The 20,907-nt window shown below is 37.8% G+C and overlaps 1 protein-coding gene across 1 annotated transcript in view; it reads left to right on the plus strand.

The window, feature by feature from the left end:
• The window catches only part of ME1 (malic enzyme 1), a gene marked incomplete at its 5' end in the record, with an annotated part of 157,869 nt that overhangs the window by 25,768 nt on the left and 111,194 nt on the right, over positions 1-20,907 (plus strand). The window contains 2 exons of the mRNA XM_084261321.1: positions 10,844-10,977; positions 17,426-17,575. Of these exons, the coding sequence (XP_084117447.1) occupies positions 10,844-10,977; positions 17,426-17,575 (284 nt within the window). The remainder of the gene's footprint in view (positions 1-10,843; positions 10,978-17,425; positions 17,576-20,907) is intronic.

Below are 20,907 nucleotides of genomic sequence, written 5' to 3' on the forward strand. Positions count from 1 at the left end.
GTTATCAAGAGAACTTTTTTCTTAAAATTTGAGTTTTTGACTACAAGAGCCAACTGCTTTTATACTTACACTGTATTCCACTTTGTAAAGGGAAAAGAGAGCTAGGGAAGCCCCAAGAATTTCATAAAGCTCTCAAGGATTCAGCACAGGTCTATAGTGAAGAGTGGATGGGGTTTTGTTAGAGGGTTTTTTTTTCTTTCATTAAATATGGTAAAAACATTTACAATTAATATCCCCACAGGTTTCTTTTTTACATTCCTGAATAGCCTTTTGATGTAGTCTGGAAAATAAAGGCTGAGACCATGGGAATAAAATGACAATTTAGGTAATACAAGTCTGCCTAGGATATTTTATCAGAAAGCGAAGTGTAACAACCTAGTAATATAATCTTTCACTATATTTTTTATTAATTCCATGTAAAGCCAATTAAATTGTCTAACATTTCTACTTAACGAAGATAACAGTGCAATTTATTGTTCACAGTTATTGGTTATGCGATGCTACCTTGAAGAAAAGAGAAATTAATGGCTGCACAACGCTGATCCAAAACTAGCTGGTTAGGTTGTCAGCCCAGAGATTGTCCTGCAGGTTGCAAGTCCTGGCCGGTTGCTTGGACTTAAGATGTGGGACAGGATAGTGTAAGTCAACTCAGTGTTAGGAGAGTAGTTCACTACTACAGCTGCGTACTCTGTAATTAATATTTTGCATTCTTTCCAAGATCATTCAGTGTATCATCACTTGCTTATCTCGCATTTCTGTAGTTTTGTTTCTCTTCACTGTTACAGTACAAAACTTCTTTTATCTGTGGGGACCTGAGAAGGAGGAAGGAGAATGTTGATCTTTAGTGTCAGCAGCAATAAATTCTGGGAACACTGAATGGAGAAGTAAAAAGGTGGAGGTTACAGTTTCAAGGGAAGGTCTGCAACTCTGCATCCACACTACTATATTTTTTTGGGTAGAAACTGTGATGTTCTTGATAGCCCTGTACATTTCCCAGTCCTGACAAAGGATGTGTCAGCAGGGGAAGTACAGCTGTCTGTGTATGGTGGTTTTGAAGATGAAGATATTTTGGTTTCTTAATAACTATTCCCTCTTGATCGTAGCCTGCAAGGCTGTACTGCTTGCTTACAATTTATTTGCATGTTTAGACCAAGTGCTGTTGTGCTGTTGCTTATACCAGAAATCAGTTGTACATACTTATGTTGGGTTTTTTTTTCCCTTTTTGGTGTTTGATGATAGTTTTCCACATTCAGGTCGCTAGAGCCAGCCATTTCTCCTAATAAGTTGCATAGCCTGGATATGTCCAGGAGGCATGTTTCACATGAGGGAAGTTCCAGCAAGGAAACATCAGTGTTGCACACAGTTAATTCCAATTCAGTACTGGTTTTAGTAAAGCAAGTCATCTGGGCTATATAGAAAATGGATCTTATTTAAGAAACTGGGTACCAGTTTGATGAGACTTCTATAGAAATCTCGGTTACAAAAATATATATTTAGATAAAAAAAGTAAAATGTGCATTGGCACTACAGGACACTTTCATTGTAAGAATAAATCTGTTTAACTAGTGTAATATTTTTGTGTTGCTCTGGTTTGGTTTTAATGTACTGCTGAATTCTGAGAACAAATGCTAAGGTTTCCCAAAGAAAGGGTTTGAATAGGCTTTGCTGTGTTATGTGTGCATGTATTTCCAGCATTTAGACTGAGAGGATAAAAGGGAAAGTAAGTCCCAGTCTGTACAATGGGTGATCATTGATAGATATGCAGTATGTACTACAACAGCATATGGCCAAAAGGCTTGCAGGTGATAGACATCATGGGTTATCTATGATGATGGAGAGTATTAATCTCATACTTTTAGTCTGAAATAGTTGTTTTCATTACTTGATAGTCCAAAAAAGAAAGGGTCACCCACCCAGGCTTTCCCTACGGACTGGGGGGGTTGCCCAGTGGACTTGTTTTGAGTAGACACCTAACTTTCAGACACAGTGAAACAGTATGCTACCCATGAGTAATCTGATTATGTCACCAGCGTCATAAGATGCTAGTGTGCCCTCGATTCTCACGTCAAATCTTTTTAGTTCATCAGCCTGGCCAGTCTCCCTGTCACCACATCAATGCAATAGGGAGAATCCTCCCAAGCTGATGCTGGTACTGTTGTAGGTGTGGACGAAGCTGCTGTGATGCAGAAATCTTTCAGCTTGAGGACCAGATGGGTAGAAGGAGCTGTGGGAAACTTCAGGGAAAAACACCTAACCAGGAGGAAACGAGGGAGGAAGGAAAACGGGGACATCAGGCTTCTTGTGGCTGTAATTTCAAGCCAAATAGGCACCTACTAGCTTCCTCATCAAAGGAAAGATTCACTTAATTATCAGATGCTGTAACTGGAAGGAGGAGGCTTAAAAATGTAATTTTAAGATATGCTAAGCAAAACCTTTTTTTTATATATATTTTTGCTCCCTAAACAAACCTCAGTATTTCACCTTCTTTGCAGTAGTTGTGCAGAAATGTGTCACCTGCCATTTTTTTCTGCTCGCATCCTTTTGTGCTGCATTATTTTAAACCATTTCTTCATATTTTGTTTATAACATTGTAGTGCTAGAAGACCATAGTTTTTATACTGGCCTCTGGCTTCCTCTAAGCAATTATATGTTACAGTATTTAAAATATTTATTTGTATTAATTGTTTCTCGTGCTGGTCAAGAGAAATTTGTTGCTTAGTCCTGTCAGAAGCCCTGAATGCAGTAGTTGTTAATCTGTTTAGTCACTGAAAGGCAACAATAAAATCTGTTAAGCATATCAGGTTTGTCAAATCCCCTGAGGATTTCAGGGCATACTAACCTGTATTTGGATAAATACTTGATTCAGACAGATGGAAATGTTGGCAGTCACTGAAATTCCTCTTCTACCTACATGAAAATCTTGACTGACCCTCCAAATAGTATCTGATTTTGCAAATTGCATATTGGAAACTACGTATTTGGAGACTGGACTTATAAACTTGTTACAGTTAGAGACCTTTTATTTGGTGCTTCATTTGGAATCATTCTGGTTAGCAATAGATGCCACAGGTCAGCTGATATAATACTTACCTCAATTCCCTTAATATATAGTGATTCCTTGTTAGTTACTCCACCAGTAATACTGCAGGCATCCTTCATAAGAGTTATACCAGTACTCACCCACAGCATCTACTGTACAGAATTCATTTCTGAAGTAGAATTTCAGATATGATCTAGTAAAATTTAGTGACTTTATTTAAAAAAAAATCACTATCATGCATTAAATTGTAATTTATGTGGATATAAATTATATATCTAAACATAAAGCTGCACATTGATGCATTTGTAGAAGAAAACCAATATTGACAAAGGCAGAAATTAACAAGATTGATTTTGTTACCATGATTCATCCAGGGGATTAGAGCTCTAAAGTGGCCTACAGCCAGTGTTTTTAATCTGTACTATGGGTGAACTGTGTTGACAATTGACTTCTGTCATAAGAACATGCTCAACAAGTTTGAAAGTGGTGTTGTAAACTGCTGTTGGCTCTTTCCAGAATGGTTCCCATATCCAGAGCTTTTCCTAAGTAGGGCATCTTAGCGGGTCAATACATGCCAAGGGCGTTTTAAACTATTACAAGTGGTTCAGAAATAACCAGGGGCAAAAAACCTGCTATTTTTTCAGCTCCTTTGGCTCTGCAGTTTAAGCTGTGTTTCATGCTGCTCTTTGGACTTGTCTGTTCGCAGCAACCACGAGAGCCAAGACAGGTCACTACGTTGGTGTGATGTCCCTGCTAGGGGATCAAGTCAGGGTACACAGAGCACCATTTTTTAGTAAGTCTCTCATTAATGTAGCGGTTATTGCCAACAGAATCAAGCTGTAACTGTTGATAGCAGGTACCTGTTCCTATTGACCCACCTCACAGTTTGCTTGTGGCCACGTTCGTTGTAGCTCCCAGGTAGGAGCAGCAGTGGGGAGGGCAGCTGGCCCCTTCGCTGGGTAGCAGAGGGTTGTACCAATTCATATATGAATTGTCCAGAAAGTCCCTTGAGCTCCCTTGTTTCATTGGTATCTTCCTGCAGTTCTCATCTGCATGCAGCAGCCACAGCTGCCTTTTTGGATGTAGTCTGAGTTGTGCAAGTCAAGGGGAATGTGTGCTGGGGGCCTCATGGGACTCAGTGGGATGAGTTTATTGGTTCTTATGGGGGCAGCAGCACGACCAGTGTCTGGAGCTCTGTGGGTCTTGAGAGACTTCACATCTGCCTCTTGGCAGGCACAGTGTCACCTCCTGCATTCTGGAAACTATTTCTCCACCCATGGACCTGGAGACTTAATGGAGCACATTCAGCCCAGCTCATGCTTGCTAAACTTCAGAATGAAAAGTGGCAGATAGGATAGGCAACCCTGCAGATCTTACTCAAACACAAGTGTCCCTGAATGTCTTAAATGTTTCAGTTGCAGGTGCTGTAAGAATGCTGTACAGGTCTGTGGCTTTGAGAGGTGGGGTGCTAGGGGGTTCTGACCCCTTATGTGTTAAAATTTGTAAAGGATTTTATGGATTGGAAAATGACATTAAATCTGCGTTTGAGGCAACCAGCTCTGATTGAAAGCATATAAATACACACATAGCAAGTTTTTGGTTGCTTAGAGTTTCAGAATTTTTATGAAGTATTCAGTTAAATGATTTTTAATGGAACATGTGGATTGAGGAGTCAAAAGGACAATTGGACTTGATGTGGTGGCCCACATAGAGGAAACTGATGTCCCTTGAGATACTGAGAGGCATTGTACCTGGCTTTCACCTGCTGTTGTTTCTCCTATGCAGTTGATTTATAATTGATATCAGTGCCATACTGAGCTATGCCACGTTGGTTGCTCTGATACCTTCAAACCTCCCAGGTGACATTAAGTGCCTTTATGTGCAAATCTGGTCTGTAGTCAATATAACCATTGGATTGCTGACTTAAGGGATCTATTCCAGGATGAGCTCTAGGCTATTTTTTAATCATCGCTATGTATTCTCTAATTATCATGGGAGGATAGCTTCCTAGATTGCATATGAACACCTAAATTTAGTGTCTAACTAGACTCAGTCCCATCCTACATTGTACCATGGCATGCAATATATTTTTACATATTATCATCTTGGTGACTCATTGTACTGCTCAGCTTGTTATTGTCTGCTGTTTGTATAATCCAGCCATCACAAACTGAAGGTGAGAAGAGTTTATGCAACGCAAACAGATTTCACTGTGTGTATGTATAATAAAACAAATATATACAAAATGCTTCTTAAAATAGACTTACTTGCTTGCTTTCAGATAATTGTTTACAGTAGTTTAAAGGAAGATTGCTAAAATAAGAAGGCTGTGATGTGTCATTTCTAATGTGCTGGTCTGAATCACTTGTATGCAATCACTCACTTGTATGCGTATCAGCTCACTGCAAGGCTGCCAAGCTGCCCACACATTCTCCCATGATGAATTTGCCAAGAGAAGTTAGATCTCCTTCTGGCCATCTGCATTTCTATTGAGTCATAAGTCCCTGGGTGTGTTTATTAGCTACTGTATTTGTTCATGCTTTACTTGTTGGAAGCTGGTTTTGACTCTTGTTTCACTTTCTCATGTTGACTTTTTAAGTTTGCTTTTGAAAATCCTATGCACTTAGAATTGGGCTGTGAATATAGAATCACAGAGTCACAGACTGGTTTGGGTTGGAAGGGACCTCAACAACCATCTAGTTCCAACCTGCCTGCCATACAGTGCTATCAGTCACACATACCAAAGATCATGTTTTCCGAAGGATTGCACCTCATTCTGCAGTTGAATTTCTCCTGGAGACAATCTTTTGCATAAAAAGGTGTGAGCAGCATGGGATGATTTGCGATTGGCAACTAGTAGTGATGCCTCTGAGTTTTCATTTGGGACATCTTGGGAGAAAAAACCCTTCTGCAGACATGAGACCATTTTTGGTCTTTTTTTTTTTTTAAAGAATATGGAATTGCAGGGTTCTGTAAGGCCATTTGTTCAAAGAATTGATTCAGATCTTGAGCAGACTTGTATTTCAGGCAGCTGTGGGATTTTCTCAGAGCTTTGTCTGACAAAGTGCTCCCTGACCTCTTCTGCTCTGCTCAGGATTGCCAATTGCTGCAGAAGGAGGCTGCAAGAGGTGGCATAGAGCCAGTTCTCCTCCCAGCCATAGCAGCAGATCTTGTACGTATCTGAGTCCATCAGACTTGGGTTGTTCTTTCATTATATTGTTGAAATTGCAGCAATTGTAAAAGTGCAATCATTGTGCTTTTATGATTTACACAGAATGGGTTTTCAAATGGAGAGCTTTTTACTGTTTGATGGACTCTGAGACAACGATGAACCTATTTGTCTGTCTCCAAAATATTTTAGAGACTGATTTTTCTCTAGTAGTTTCTTAGATCAGCAATCCAGAAATGCCTTTCTTGCAGAATAGACAGTACTTGTAGATATACTTCATTTCTTCCTCCACCCCACCACAGATCCGGTCAGCTCAACTATACATGTGGGTACTTGAGTTTGGATGTTGTTGCTTATGGTTGTCTCCTGAGTTTAAGGGATGAGCTGAACTCTTATGGGCCTTGTTCTTCTCCTACCAGAGACTGAGGAAAGATTCACTGAGTCAGATTACCTTGGATATGGACATGGTTTCCTCTTCTAATCCAGCCTCCTGCATTCTGTTAAACTAACATGTTAAACCTTCATGTCATACCTGCAGCGGGGCCAACAGAAGGAAATAAGCTTTTCTTCTAAGTGAGTAGGAGTTTCTAAAAATGGAAATTTTGGCCTACAAGAACAAAAGAAAAAAAGTTTCTTGAAAGAAACTGAAGGAGGATCCCTGCAATGAATGCTGTTTGGAGATGGTTCTGGCTACCCTTTAGTGAACTTGAATCTAAGTAGCACATAGACAGGGAGGCACACATTGCTTTAGTGCTTTCTTGAGAAGTTAAAATCAGCTTCGCAATTAGATAAGCTTCAGATAAGCTATCTGAACAATAACTATGTTGATGCAGTCTAAGAGATGGGCCTTGTTTCTGCTGACTTTGAGCAGAGGCTGAGACAGCTCTTGAAATATTTTGAATGTGCTCTCCGTCTTCTCAAGCGCTGCTTGAGAATTCAGCCAAAAGCCAGTGCAAAAAGCTATCTGATACAAGATGACAGAGTGCTGTATATTCTGTTTCATGGCTTTCAGTACTACAGCTGAATGGGGGAATTGGTGTATGTGTTATTGCACCGAAGCAACCTGTAGTTGAGGGGTACTGGAGGAAAAGAGGGAGGCTGTGCAGAGGACATCTAGTTAAGCTGAGTTGATAAACAGGGATTAAACAATGAAAGAATACTGAGCAGTGTGCAGTAATCACTGCTACAGTTACAAAACTTCACATTGCAAACGGGGAGTTGAATTCAGAATTAAATGTATCTGCAATGAGCTGAAAGTTTTGAAACTGAAACTGAAAAAGCAAACTGGGAGAGCTCTCCTTAGAATTGAAAATACCAGCAGGCATTTGTCTCACAGAAGCAATGAAAAACCCCAACCCAACAGTTCCACTGAGAGGTTTGTGTGAAAGGAAGATAATGAGGTGGCTGAAGAACAAGGTTAGTTTTACTGTAATCAGAGCACGTAAAGAAGCATATGAAACACAGCTCTCAAAGAACTGCAAACTCTTACCTGGGAGTCTTAATAATAGCTATACTTTTCACCCCTATAATGTATATGTTATCTTTTGAAGGCATAAAGCAGTGAATAACTCAGAGCAACCTAGACAGAGGTTAACTCCTGTGGTTGCAGTCTCTTGCCCTTGTGCTGCTTTTACATTGCCATGTTGTTGTTCTTGGACAATTTATTTGCAATACAGAGTGCAAAAAAAAAACCGTGTGCATCTTTTGTTATAGCTGAGGTGCGCTTCAGATGATGGAACTCTGTACTGTCCAGGTGTGCACAGAATTTGGCTCTTGGGAAGAGAGGAGTCTGTAAACCAAGCTGGACCTAGAGCCCTCTCTGCTGGATAGCTGGGAAACTACACTTCAAACAGGAAAAAATGAGAATTCTGATGTTGGAAAAAAAATCTGAGGAGCCAGTGCAAGAAATCTAGACACAAACCACAAAACTTACATAGCTGAGCTCTTCCTATTATAAACAGATGAAATAGCATCTATTTATTGCTTAAAATTACATTACTTTATCAAATAATCAGGGGATATGTATTAATGGCAATTATTTTCTTTTAAGCATATATAGTATTTTAGGGGAAAAATGGAACTAACAGACCATCTTAGAAATTTGACAAATTCATAATATCTGTGCCAAAGAAGAGTATTCAAATAAAGAATTTTAAACCCATGTATAGCATAGGCGGTGTAGATGTGTGGTGTGTGTATTTCTGTAGTAACGCCCAAAAGAAATTAACACTTACTGTAGGAGCTCTAGCAATATGTGGAAAATATGCTATTCCAAGACAAGGCATTTTTTAAAACAGGCACTGGGAATGTTATATCAGCTTTTCATGTCTCTGTTTTAAAATAAAATCGATTTTCCAGTAAGAGGACAAACCCTACTATGGTAATTAAAGTCCATATTGTATTCCTAAAGTTAAGGCAAATACAAATGCTTTTAATTTTTATTATTTCAGAAAACTTGACTAATAGAAACAGAGGAAAGGAGGGATGTAGAGGACAATTGAATCGCCACTTTATCATTAGCACTGAGACATCCACAACCATTTGGAACAGATGCTGAAGTGTGTGAGCAAACATAAACAGCTTCTCTGTGGGTTTTTTTTAAGCCAAAAATAGCCTTCTGGAGATAAGAGAGATCAACTTTGAATAGACTCATGAGGACTAGACTTTCCCTTCTTCCATGGTCTTTCAAAATGTGATAGCAGCTGAAGACACTCGTCACATATCTGGCCAGAAAATTCAGGTAGGGACAAGAAAAAATAGGAGTTGTGTACACTTTTGGATACCTTTGAAATCTTGTGTGCATGGAAAACTCTGGCAAAATAGTCACTGGCCTTTACTAAGCTTGGCTTCTCAACATATCTGTATGTGGGAGAAGCATGTTCTGGAAATGTTTGGTGGTCTGTAAAGTGTTCATTGTTTCACTTAAGGGTAGCAACTCGGTTAGTGGCATTTTAGGGCAGATACATGGTGTGGTTGTCTTAGGGTGTTTTTTGCTATCTTTTTTCAAGCAATGCTGATATAACCACTTAAAAATTGTTTTGATTAAAAAATGGTGTACGAAATAGTAAGAGACAAGAAGACTTTATAATGTAATTTTGTTCTGTAAGAATAAGTCCAGTGAGATAAGTCTTTCTGCAAAAGAAAAAACCTACCCATGTAATCAAACTATCTGGTATGAATTTATCACATTGTGTCACTCACAGGGTGTTGCAAAAGGCAGTGATGGCATTGTGTAAAGGACTCTGAATTTGGTCTCTTGTAAAGGCAGAAGTAGTGCAAATGCACGCTGAAGGAAGCCTTTTGTATCTGTGCTTTTGCTTTGCCTGTTTTCTTCCCCCGTCATTTCTTGAGCCACCTAATTCTAATGGCAGCATGAAGAATTTTAACAGTGTATGTATATATGTGGTTTTGAAAGTATCTTGGTAGTATTAATGTAAATGAAAAAACAGTACATTGCCATTTTTCTCTCTTTCCTTTCTCCCAAGGTGTTTTCTCAAATACTTTTTATAAGAAAATGTCATATGTAGTTGTATGACAGATGTAGAATATTAGGCAACTGTCTAATGACTTGTTTATGTATGTTTATACACACACACGTCAGGTAAAGGAGAGCTGTAACATGTCTGTGGAGCCACCAAGCAGTGGCTGTAGTTTGAAACAAATGCATGGATTTCATAGGTCTTGTATGGAAGAACCTCCTCAGACATTCCTTTTGATCCCCTAAAATGTTCAAAGGTCTGATCTCATCCATCAGTCGCGACTTCTTGTAGCTCTACCACAGCAAAGTAAAGCTTCAGCAGTCAGAGTGCTTGACAACAGTGAGCTAAACCCATGGCTGTGTTTCTGCTGTAAAGGCATCCTCTTCCTTACAATAGCTTGGCTAATTTCTGAAGATGTTTTAGACAGACAGACCTCATTAAAAACAGCTACTTGGCAGGCTCTACTAATCCACAAGCTGGATTTAAGTGCTAAGCTTTCTGTGTCTGTCCACATAACATGCTAACTACTTTTAGATGTCTTTTCTGGATGGAATAAGGAAATCCAGTAACTCTGTACAGATTTTTCTTGCTGTAACTGAATGTGAACTTGAAAAACAAAATAAGTGCATTGAACTTGCTGTGGTCATGTTTCTACTGACTGGCTTCACTAGGTGCTGGAAGAGGCTCTTTGACAATAAAATGGTAGCGATGACTTTATTGTACCGCAGACTTCCCTTGACAATTCACGTGAACATCTGAAATAACCAAGATCTTGAAAAATTTCCAGATATTAAAAGCATAATGTTTACGCTGAAAACAAACTTTATCCATGCTTTGTGTTTAGAAGATAGCCAAACAAAGGAATGTTTGAGACTACACTGCTGCGGTCTTTTTCAGCTATAACTTAATAATTTTGCAGGTAGTAATCTTGCAGTGTTGCAAGACCTTAACTCATTCAGTGCTGGGATGGAATTATTGCAGTGTACAGGTCTGTTCTCTTAGACTCAATAAATTTTTTTTTCCAAAATCATTGCATAATTTAATTCTGTTTAAAAATAAATAGTTTTACTGATGCTGATTATACCTGTCCGATATTTTGTTGCAGAATTTTCTTAATAGGAACTTTAACATATTTTCTGGTTTTCTTTTTTTCAGGGCATGGCTTTTACCTTGGAGGAGAGGCAACAGTTGAATATTCATGGATTATTGCCACCTTGCTTTCTTGGTCAAGATTCCCAAGTTTATAGTATTCTGAAGAATTTTGAAAGGCTGACATCTGACTTAGACAGGTAAAGTATGGCTATGAAACTTAAGCTTAGGCTATGAAACTTTATCTTAGTTATCAAACCATTAGACCCTTTTATATATATATATATATATTTCTGGGGTTTTTTTCATTTGTTCTGGCAGTACACATAAAAATGTGTGGGTTTCTTCCGAGCTGTGGTGCTTGACAATTTGGAATCATTAAGCTGAAGTATATACTTTTGCTAGAATGTTTTCTTCAAAAATCAACTCCTGATTTTAAGTAGTTCACATGAATTTATTATTTTAATGACAAAATGATACAAAGACCATCAGACCCACATGAACTCAAGTGAAACGAAGTCATTAAGCTTTTAGATGCATATGCATTAAAAATATAAGTTTCACAAGATATGATGGAATTATGTAATATAGATTATTTTTTAAAGAAAAAAGCTGAGGAGGACTTTAAAATTTAATATATACTCAAATGGTTTTATTTTTAAGTGCTTTATGGTCCTAAAACGGAAGACTATTCCTTTAGTTTTTCCCCTGTGCCCTGCTTTGTTGTGGGTTTCGTTACCTGGTTTTGTTTGGGGGTTGGACTTGATGATCTCTTGAGGTCCCTTCCAACCCCTACAATTCTGTGATTCTGTGAAATCTGTATGCAATAAATGGCTTTTAGAAACTACCAATTGGTGGCAACACTTTTTTATAATTTAAGGTTGCCATAACCTCTGTTTTTATGGAGGCAGAATAAGATGGACACTGCCTGTCGTGTAATTGATAACCTCAGGACTCTGGTATCTTCTTTAGATGAACTGTGCTGTGGTGCTCTCAGAGAGGGCAGTATATGTCTGTATATTATTAATTAAACAAAAATTCATTGTAATTATTTCCCACCTATGAGTTTCTTTTGCTTTTCCTCTTTTGCAAATAATCAATTGGGTAAGGAAGGAATTTGTTTCTTGCTCCTGTGACCAGACATTTTAAAAACAGAAGCGTGAACAGTAAACTATTAGATCCATGTGTCATGAGCATTAGACTCCTGCTTGCCATTTCATTCCATAAAGCCAGTTTTTGGTGTAATGCCTTTTTTCAGTACAAAGGTTTCATTGTACTGTGCAGCTCTGCAGTGCAAATTTGTTGTCGCTCTGGTGATGTGCTTCAGCTGAGAAACTAGTTAGTCTTTTCATAGAAAGATCTTGAAATGATTAAAAGGTAGGCGTTTTTTCTCACTGACGTGATCACTAGCCAAAATATTCTACTGAGAATTCATTAATTAGCATAAAAATGAAATTTAAAAGCTGTGTTTATTTCCCAGTCTCATTCTGTGGCATGTTGCAGCGGTATTTTCTCACCATTCTTTTTGGTCCATGTATTTCTGTCTTCTCCTTTCCCTTATAGTCTGAATAAACAGAGTGGTTCCACTTATAACGCGGGATAAGCTGGGCTGGATTCTCCATCCCTGGAGGTATTCAAAGCCTGATTGAATGAGCAACCTGCTCTAGTTGGTTCTGCTTTGATCTGAGGATTGGATGAGGCAATTTCCAGAGGTTGCTTTCAACCTCAGCTATTCTACCATTTCATAATGCAGCTAAGGAACCAGCTTTCAGGGGTAATCTTGGATCAATGCAAATTTGTCTAAAATAAATCAGGTTGACCCTTAAGCACTTAAAATCATATAAATCCACAAGTCCTCCCCAAATGAAATTGTTTCCTTAGGAAATATTTGTGCTCTGTGTGAATACCCAGCAGACCTAAATTGACTTTTCATGTCTGCTATGCTTTGAAAAAACCCCCGTTTTCCTCTTATATTGCTGTGGTGGTTTCTGCAGTTTTTTAAGAAAATAAAATCACTTGTGTGTTACGTGTGTAGGCTCTCATTTAAGACCACCGATTGAAATACTTGGTAACATTTGCAGGCAGAAAACATACTTCCTGTGAAGATTATCAATGGCAACATCTTGGATTCCTTTTCAGACAAAAAACACTTGTGTGAATTGAGTGTACAAAAACTTGTGCATGCAAAATGTGATTTGCAGCTGTGTTTATAAGTAAAGTGTCTGAAAATTTTATAGGAGTATGTCAGTAAAGTTCCTGCTCTTAGAACACGTGCATTACATGTGTGTGAGCCCAGAAGTATTTTTTTCAATAAGAAAAATTACTGCCCTTCAAGGCAGCATGTGAACTCTGTACTCATACTCCTCTCGAACCGTTTCAAAGGGAAGAGTCACTGTGATCCTGCTGCAGGTACTCCTTGGATACCTTCAGTGATGGAGAATGCCAGGAGACATTAACTGTTTTAATTGGAACTTGAAAAACAGCAACAAAAAATAATCTCAGTGCTCCCTGGTGCACAAGGCCAACCTTGTGTAAAAGCGTGTGGTTTTTGCCTTCTAATCAATGTAAATTTACTAATACTAGAAATAAAACATTTCTTCAGTATTATCTGGCATAGTCTTCATTCCCATGGGAGCAGCGATAGAAAAGAGATAAAGGGAAGCTGTTGTTTTCCTCCTAGAGCTAGGAGATTTGATAGTGGGTGTATACCTGTGGGTGTATACCCCTGTGGTTTGTGTCCATGGACAAAAGATGAAGTAGCAGTGTATGAATATTGCAGAAGTAAAAGGTACTAAGTACCATAGACAGAAGGGTATCGTCTGATGAAACATTAATGCTGTGTACGACGGCATCTTACACTGGCAGGACTGTAGCTTGCCCTGGTTTTGATTGGAAAGAGGCTGTGTGCAAATTCATAAAGCTGAGCTGATAGTGCAGTGGCAAGACATGTTTTGGCGTGGCTGAAAAGTCCTTTGCTGACTTGCAGCGTGGAATTGCTGTGTTCTGAAATACCAGGAGTCCATACTGAGAATGAATGTGAAACAGCAGTGAATACATTGCCTGGTATGCTTGGTAAAAAGGAGGCCAATAACAGGAAATAATTCTGTTCTTCTAACTTAATTTGGAAAGGCTGCCATGGATTCTGCAAGTAATTTCATCTTTTTTTTCCCCCTTGTGTGTTCCTAATTGTCTGTCTTCTTGCTCTGCATTGACACTGAGTGGTTGCCCCTGACACAGACACATTTTCTGTCTGGGCCTTTCTTTGGAGAAAGAGTCATGCTGGTAAAATGTTTTAGTGGATATGTGAATGTTGGGAGAGGTGCCATCAGATCACTTTTCCTGAGATCACTGCGTTATTTTGGTTTTTCTTAAAGCTCTCTAACTTTTACGGCATTTCTAGAGAGATACTGATGATGCAAAGTAATGGAGCTAAGAATCTCACACAGGTTTAAAATAATGGTGTTTCCTCCCACTTTCCTTTATTTCCTCTCATGTTTTTCAAATAAAGAGCAGACAGACTTTGGGATTTTTTTTTCCCCATTCCATTTTGCCTTGTAAAGTTCATGCCAGTGATAGCAGGGCCAGTTACCCTAAGAAAATATCTGTGATATTCTGGTAGTTATACCAGTTTTCTTTTTGATTTTGGGTGGTATTTGGTTTATATACTTTTGTCTTTACTGTATTTAATTCCCTTTGTAATAGCAGACTAGCATGAAAAGCTCTTAGGTGAAGTAAAGGCAAGGGGAAAAGTGACATACTGACATTTGATTGCTTGGCAATTCCCTCAGTCTTATTTGCCAGACCTTGGATTTCCTCCTCCGAAACTCTTCCTTGAAATCTTCATTCAAGATTCCTTGTCTGAGGACAGATAATATTTTTCTCCCCTTTTTTAGCACAAATGATTGTTCTCAGTGTTTTATTTCTTGGTTTTGCTATGTTTTCAATTAAATGTGACCTTCAGGAAAAGATTCCATGAAATGCTGCATTTTAAATACACCTTTTTTTTAAAAAAAAACCCCGACAAACCACAATGCTGAAAACTATTTCATGCTCCTAGTCATATATATAGATTCCTTGGATGTTGCTCCAAGATGCATACTTGTTGTCTAATGCATTATAACCAACACTGCGTCGCGGATGAAGCCGTTTTGGTTTTCCCCATAATAGAATTTTTGTGGAAGTTGATACCCCAGAGCAAGTTACTGTGCACAGAAGGAAGAGCTTTTACAGCTGCCTCTGAAAAGGAGCCTTCCGTTCAAAACCTCACTTCTTTAGAAGTATTGTTCACTTTATAATAATGTTCCTTACCGCTGATTTCGATATGGCCAAGCATGTAAGATTGGAAAATGGTATTATAAGTTATATGAGGTTATTATCTTGGCAATTTCTGTAGCATCTCCTGAATATAAAAGTGGCATGATAAATATAAAGATTGAAATAATGCCCTGGTTTAATGCTAGAAGACAGTAAAAACAAAAGGGAGAGTTTTAGCAAATAGTTTTTTGACTTGAAGCCCTTGAGGAAACCTTTTGCTAAACTTTTCATTTATTTTGCAAAGGATTTCTTTATGCCATTCAAAATCCAGGCTTGATCTAAGCAAAAAGAAAGGGCAATGAGAATGTATTTTAAAGTCTTAAATATACACATCCGATTTTAAATGCAAGTGATAAAAAGAAAAAGTATATATAAAATAAAAGTATCTGTGTGTATATATGTATAAAAATATATATACACTGGCAACTGCTTCAAACATAGTGACGTGGCTTGCATGCATGCTTCTAGTCTCCAGTGTAGAGCAGGCCAGGGAATGCATTACATTCTCTAATGTGACTTTCAAGATACTCTGGAAACAAAATTAATGCCTTCACATGCATTCACAACTGTATGTGAATAAGCTTGTATTTCAAGGTAAATGTGGGATAACCATCCTCAGGAGAGAGGTTTTAACGAAGAAAATGGTCCAAGAATCTAAGGACATTGAAAGATCTGCTGTAACATAATGCATCACTGGGAAAATGAAAGCTTAGTAGGGAAATGTAATAATAGAAAAGAAAATCAATATGTATTAATATTTGTACATAGTGCAGGATATAGTTTAACCTCGGAGAACATTCAAAACTAATGTGTATGATAAGTGATTCAGGATGCCCCGCAGTTTTTAGAATACATCTTGGGTTAGAATACAACTCTTGGGTTTCTAGCTCTTTATCTGTCTAGGTTAGTGACACAAGGGGAGGGACGCTGTTTTGTCTCACTTTGGTCACCTCATTACAGTCATCGGCTTCCAAAGCGGCGGCATTATCTTTGCTTCTAGCGCTTGTTAAATGCTTATACAGGGGATCACAAAATAAATGCTTCCCTCATATACAGGGATATACAAGCTACGCTTGACTAAAATAAATAGAACTATTCTTTATTTAACTGCCTGACCAAATTTGTGTCCTCCTAAAAGATTTTATTCGTGCATGTGATGCATGAGTATGCTGAAGGAAAGTTTGTGTGAATAGTATTTAAACACAAAAACCTCCAGGCTTTTGGAATAAATATGTTGCATACGTTTCCTCAACACTTTTTGAGTATTAGTAATTAGTAAACCATTGTAAATAAATAAATAAATCCACTGTAAAAAATCCAAAACAACCCCACGTGAATTTACATAGATTAAAGTTTTTATGTAAGCCTATTGGTATAGAAGACAACTAAATTTTTAGAGAAACAGTTAACCTTGCTCAAACCAGTGAATAGAGAGGTGGAGTTTAAGATCATAAAGTTCCTTAATAGTAAGTGTTCACAAAGTGACCAGAGTCATACCTGTGTGAACGAGTATAACCTAAGTCACATGTAGACTCATATAACCTGTCATACTCAGCACTGAACTCTGCGTTACTGGATGGGATCTTGGACCAGTAGTGTATTTATTGAATATTAGAATGATGGTAGTCAGAAGTTCATCAAGCTAAGTATGAGGTTGTTTTAATTCTTATTTCGCTGATCTTTTTTCTCATTGGTTTTCTTTTTAAACAAATATAAAACTTCTTCAAATACAACCTAAAATTGTTTTCCTTTGGGAGATAAAACATTACAGATTGCATTACTGACATAGGCTTCGGTGATGAAAGGTCGTATGTACACACATTTATTTTTTTTTAAAACGTTGCCCTGTAGTGTTCAGGTAACGTGTTTGAAGTATCAGTCTGGATTTAAGAGAAATTTCTGTCAAGGCAAGAGCAGAAAAAGCTAACATTTTTAGTTTCAAGTTTTTTGGCCAAGCAAGTAAGCTTGTTTCAGCTTTATTTAGCGATGGTCTCATTTCAAGTGGAACAACTGATATGTATGGATTGGGTTCTGGCAGATCAAATACTTGTTTGCCACTTAGTGTTTTGTACCTGAGAGGGATTAAGCCTCCTGAGTGTGTAGACTTTGCCAATTGTGTGGCGGTTTCAGCTTCTCTGGGTCTCAACCCGTTTGTTATCCTTTGTGTCTGAACCATTTGTGCTATGAAGACGAGGAGGAATTTAAATACTCAGCAAGAAAGAGGCTATTGTAGAACAACCATAGCTTTAATTAATTATCTAAACACCTTTGTATTTCTGAATTGACTTCATACGATCGCTTGATGTCTGTCTAATTATATGTAATTCTCCACAGATATATTCTACTAATGAGTCTTCAGGATCGAAATGAAAAGCTTTTCTATAAAGTGCTGACTTCTGACATCGAAAGGTTCATGCCTATTGTTTATACTCCCACTGTGGGACTGGCTTGCCAACAATACGGTTTAGCATTTCGGAGGCCAAGGTATGTAAGTTTATACTTCAAATAAAAGTAATTTTATCTTGTTTTCCTCTTGGCTGATTTCTGCAGGGGCTTTCTAGCATAGCTGAATGTACGCCAAAACTGCTATAATTGAGATAATTCAAACTACACTTTTTGTCTACGTTAAACAATAATTTGTATTGCATTAAGAAGGCAAATGGTTGCTGTAATTGTATTAAAACATGGGTATATTTTTAATCTCATTAACTGACTTTTTTTGGAATCCTAGCTACAAGACCAGAGAAGAAGGGATCCTTAGTCTTAGAGTTTGTCTTAGCAACCTGAATAGGTTAGACTTTTATGTATATAAATACTTATATTCTAGTGGCTACATACATACATACATACATATATATGTCTATATATATATACACACACCAAGAATGTGTATACAAACTAAGGATGCATTATATATATGTACCTTCCGACATCTTAAAAATAATCAATAATCATCAAAGTGCCTGTCTCACTGGTTAATAATTTGTTTCATAAGTTGGTTACTGGAGTGCTTTTATTCTGTATACACTATCTGTATTTATAGAGTGATGAGGAAGTGGTATGAAAGAAGGATGGGTGATTCTGTTTCACTTTGCCCCTTCAACATCAGCCCACATGGTTTGAAATTTATGATGGTTGCTGTTTGAGAACCTTGTGTATACCAGTGCCTTCAAGTGAGCTCTAGAACACTACTGTGGAGCCTCCTGTACAATTTTTCTGGTGAAGAAGGAGATAAATGAGCTGTATGTGCCTAGCTCTGTTAATAGAAATAGGTTTCTTACAGTAAAGGCATTGATGGAAAATAAGAAGCTTCTAAGATTAAAGGGAATAAATGATGGGTCACAAATTCTTCAGTGGGAGGTGTTTGAGGGAGACGACTTCCAGCTTCAAAGCTTTGTTTTTAATGTAATACCATTTTGGCCTTGTGACTGACAGAATGAGTCAGGACCATCTGGCCAACTATAGAGAACAAGAATTCCCACATCGTTATGCATTAAAAAGTTTAGAAAAACCTCAAGAATAAACCTGTTTAATGATCTATGGCTTTTATGTCGCTCCCCTAGCAAAAGAAGTCATCTCCTTTCCCCCCGTCTCAGTATTTACCACTATGGTGGTTTTATTTGCCTTCCAGGAAGTGCTAAATATGTCTGGAAATTAAGTATTTGCCTAAGTTGGTCTCATTGCCTCTTGTTTTTGACATCTATTGCTGTATAGGATGTTGCACAAGGAGCAGAGCACCCTACATACACATGTAGTTTTCACTTTCTCCCCAGACCTGTGGTGCATCTCTGGAGGAAAAACCCCCTCTGTTAAATTAGGTAGCAGTTCAGTTGTCAGTCTGCAACCTGTGAGCCACAGCTTTCAACAGCAATTGAAACAACTCACCAGCTCCCTTTAGGGATTTTCAGACTCCTGAACTTCAGTCTGATCCTAAACACACTCAGAACATGGGGAAAAAACCTGATAGGGGCGGTAGGGACCAAGGAGAGGAAACATTTGAACTTCTTGCCTTTTTTTTTTTTTTTAAATTGGTGGAATTTAAATCTGCTGAGGATTTAGAAAGATGCCCTAAATCTCTCTCCTCTAGGTATTAAGATTAAAATCCCAGTTCATGTTGCTCTCTCACTAATAGGTTTATGGATCTGTACAGCTAACTTGAAACAAATTACGCTACAGCCGTGTAGGTAGCTGGGAAAGAACTTCTGAGTTCTCCACTATGCAACTAAGCCGCTCCTAGACTCTCCTGTATTGAGAATTGAGTGGAATTTAAAACTTTACAGATATGTTTAAATCAATAATGGATATCATTACCAGCTTGCTTTTAGTTTTCTTTTTAGTTTCAAATCTGATCTAAAAGGCTTTCAAAAGCAAGGCAGGAGAGCAGTAATACATACATTGTGTGGGCCTTGGAACAAGCTGAGCTTTCTCAGCTCAGCAAATGACTGCAGCATAGAAGTACCAGTGCGTGTAAATAACGTTGTACTAACTTTCTGTGTTTCCAAGGGATTTTCCTCTCTTTTGCTTAAAAAAGCTTGTTATTCTGGCACATGGGTAATGAACTTTCATTCTGATGATATGTTCAGCTATTCTGAACAGTGACAATGATCATACAATATCCTGAGTTGGAAGGGACCCAAAAGGAGCATCAAGTCCAATTCTTGGCTCCACACAGGGCTGATGAATCAAGTGCTCATTGAGCATCCTCATATTTGTATGTTCTTAGAAGTATATTTTCATTTACCATATCACAGAATCACAGAATCATATTGGAATGAAATCTGATTTTTTATTTCAAAAAAAGTGTTGAGTTCCTTATTGAAGATGAACAAATTCAAGGCAGATTACACTATTCTAAGTAAATTATGTCTCCTATCATTTAACTTAAAAAATCCATAGCTTCATGGGACATTTCATAATTTGTTTTAAGTGATGTGTCTTTTGGTATTCAGTTGTTGTATTCTTGAATCACTGAAGTCAGACTTGGCTATATTCATCTGTCTGGTGCTTCCCCACCTACATGTGTGCTTTAAATACGTGACTGGCTGTCTGGGGAAACATATATTTATAAAAGTCTGTTTTATTTTAGTCCTGATGAATTGCCTCACTGCTTTCAGTTAAGTATTTCAATGACTCCTTTAAGTAAAGGTGGCTGAAAAACGTGTACAGTTGTCTTCTGCCTATTAAGGACCTCATAAATATTTCTTTTTTCCTAAACAAAATATATTAAATTCTCAACTCTTATGTTCACGCAACCTCATTACCTGCGCTCATCTTTGCACATCTCCCAGCTGATACCAGTAATCACTAAAGGTCTTGCAGGAAAGGACTGTAAAGTGTTTTCCCTTTGACAGACTCTTTACTGATTAAGAAATGCTTATACTTCCGCTGTGTTGTCTTAGAGAGATCTGTTATTTTCCTAAGGAAGACATTTTCTAAATGATCCCAGAATCAATTGTGCAAAACAATCAGTTTCAATTAATTTGAAATTTTATGGTAAGACTCATTTAGCATTAAGTTTTATATGCCAGCACCCCTCAAACAGCACCCTCCGTGAGTTTAATTCACAGGGAAGTTAAAAATAAACATTGCATTCAAATGCAGAAGGAGAAAAGATAGAAAATTTAGTGCAGTAAATACATTCTCATGGATTTTATTAGATTTTTTCCCATATATTATGATTAAGCGAAAAGATATGAACTTCTCATACCTTAAAAAAAAGATCTTACCTCTAAGAGCTGTGTGTATCTGTTTTATGCTGACTTATGTATAAATGCTGCCTTCACTGATAAAGGGAAGGGGTTTTTCTGAATGTTTTT

Source organism: Gallinula chloropus (assembly GCF_964237585.1).
Source record: "Gallinula chloropus genome assembly, chromosome: 3".
In the NCBI taxonomy this organism is placed as follows: Eukaryota; Metazoa; Chordata; class Aves; order Gruiformes; family Rallidae; genus Gallinula; species Gallinula chloropus.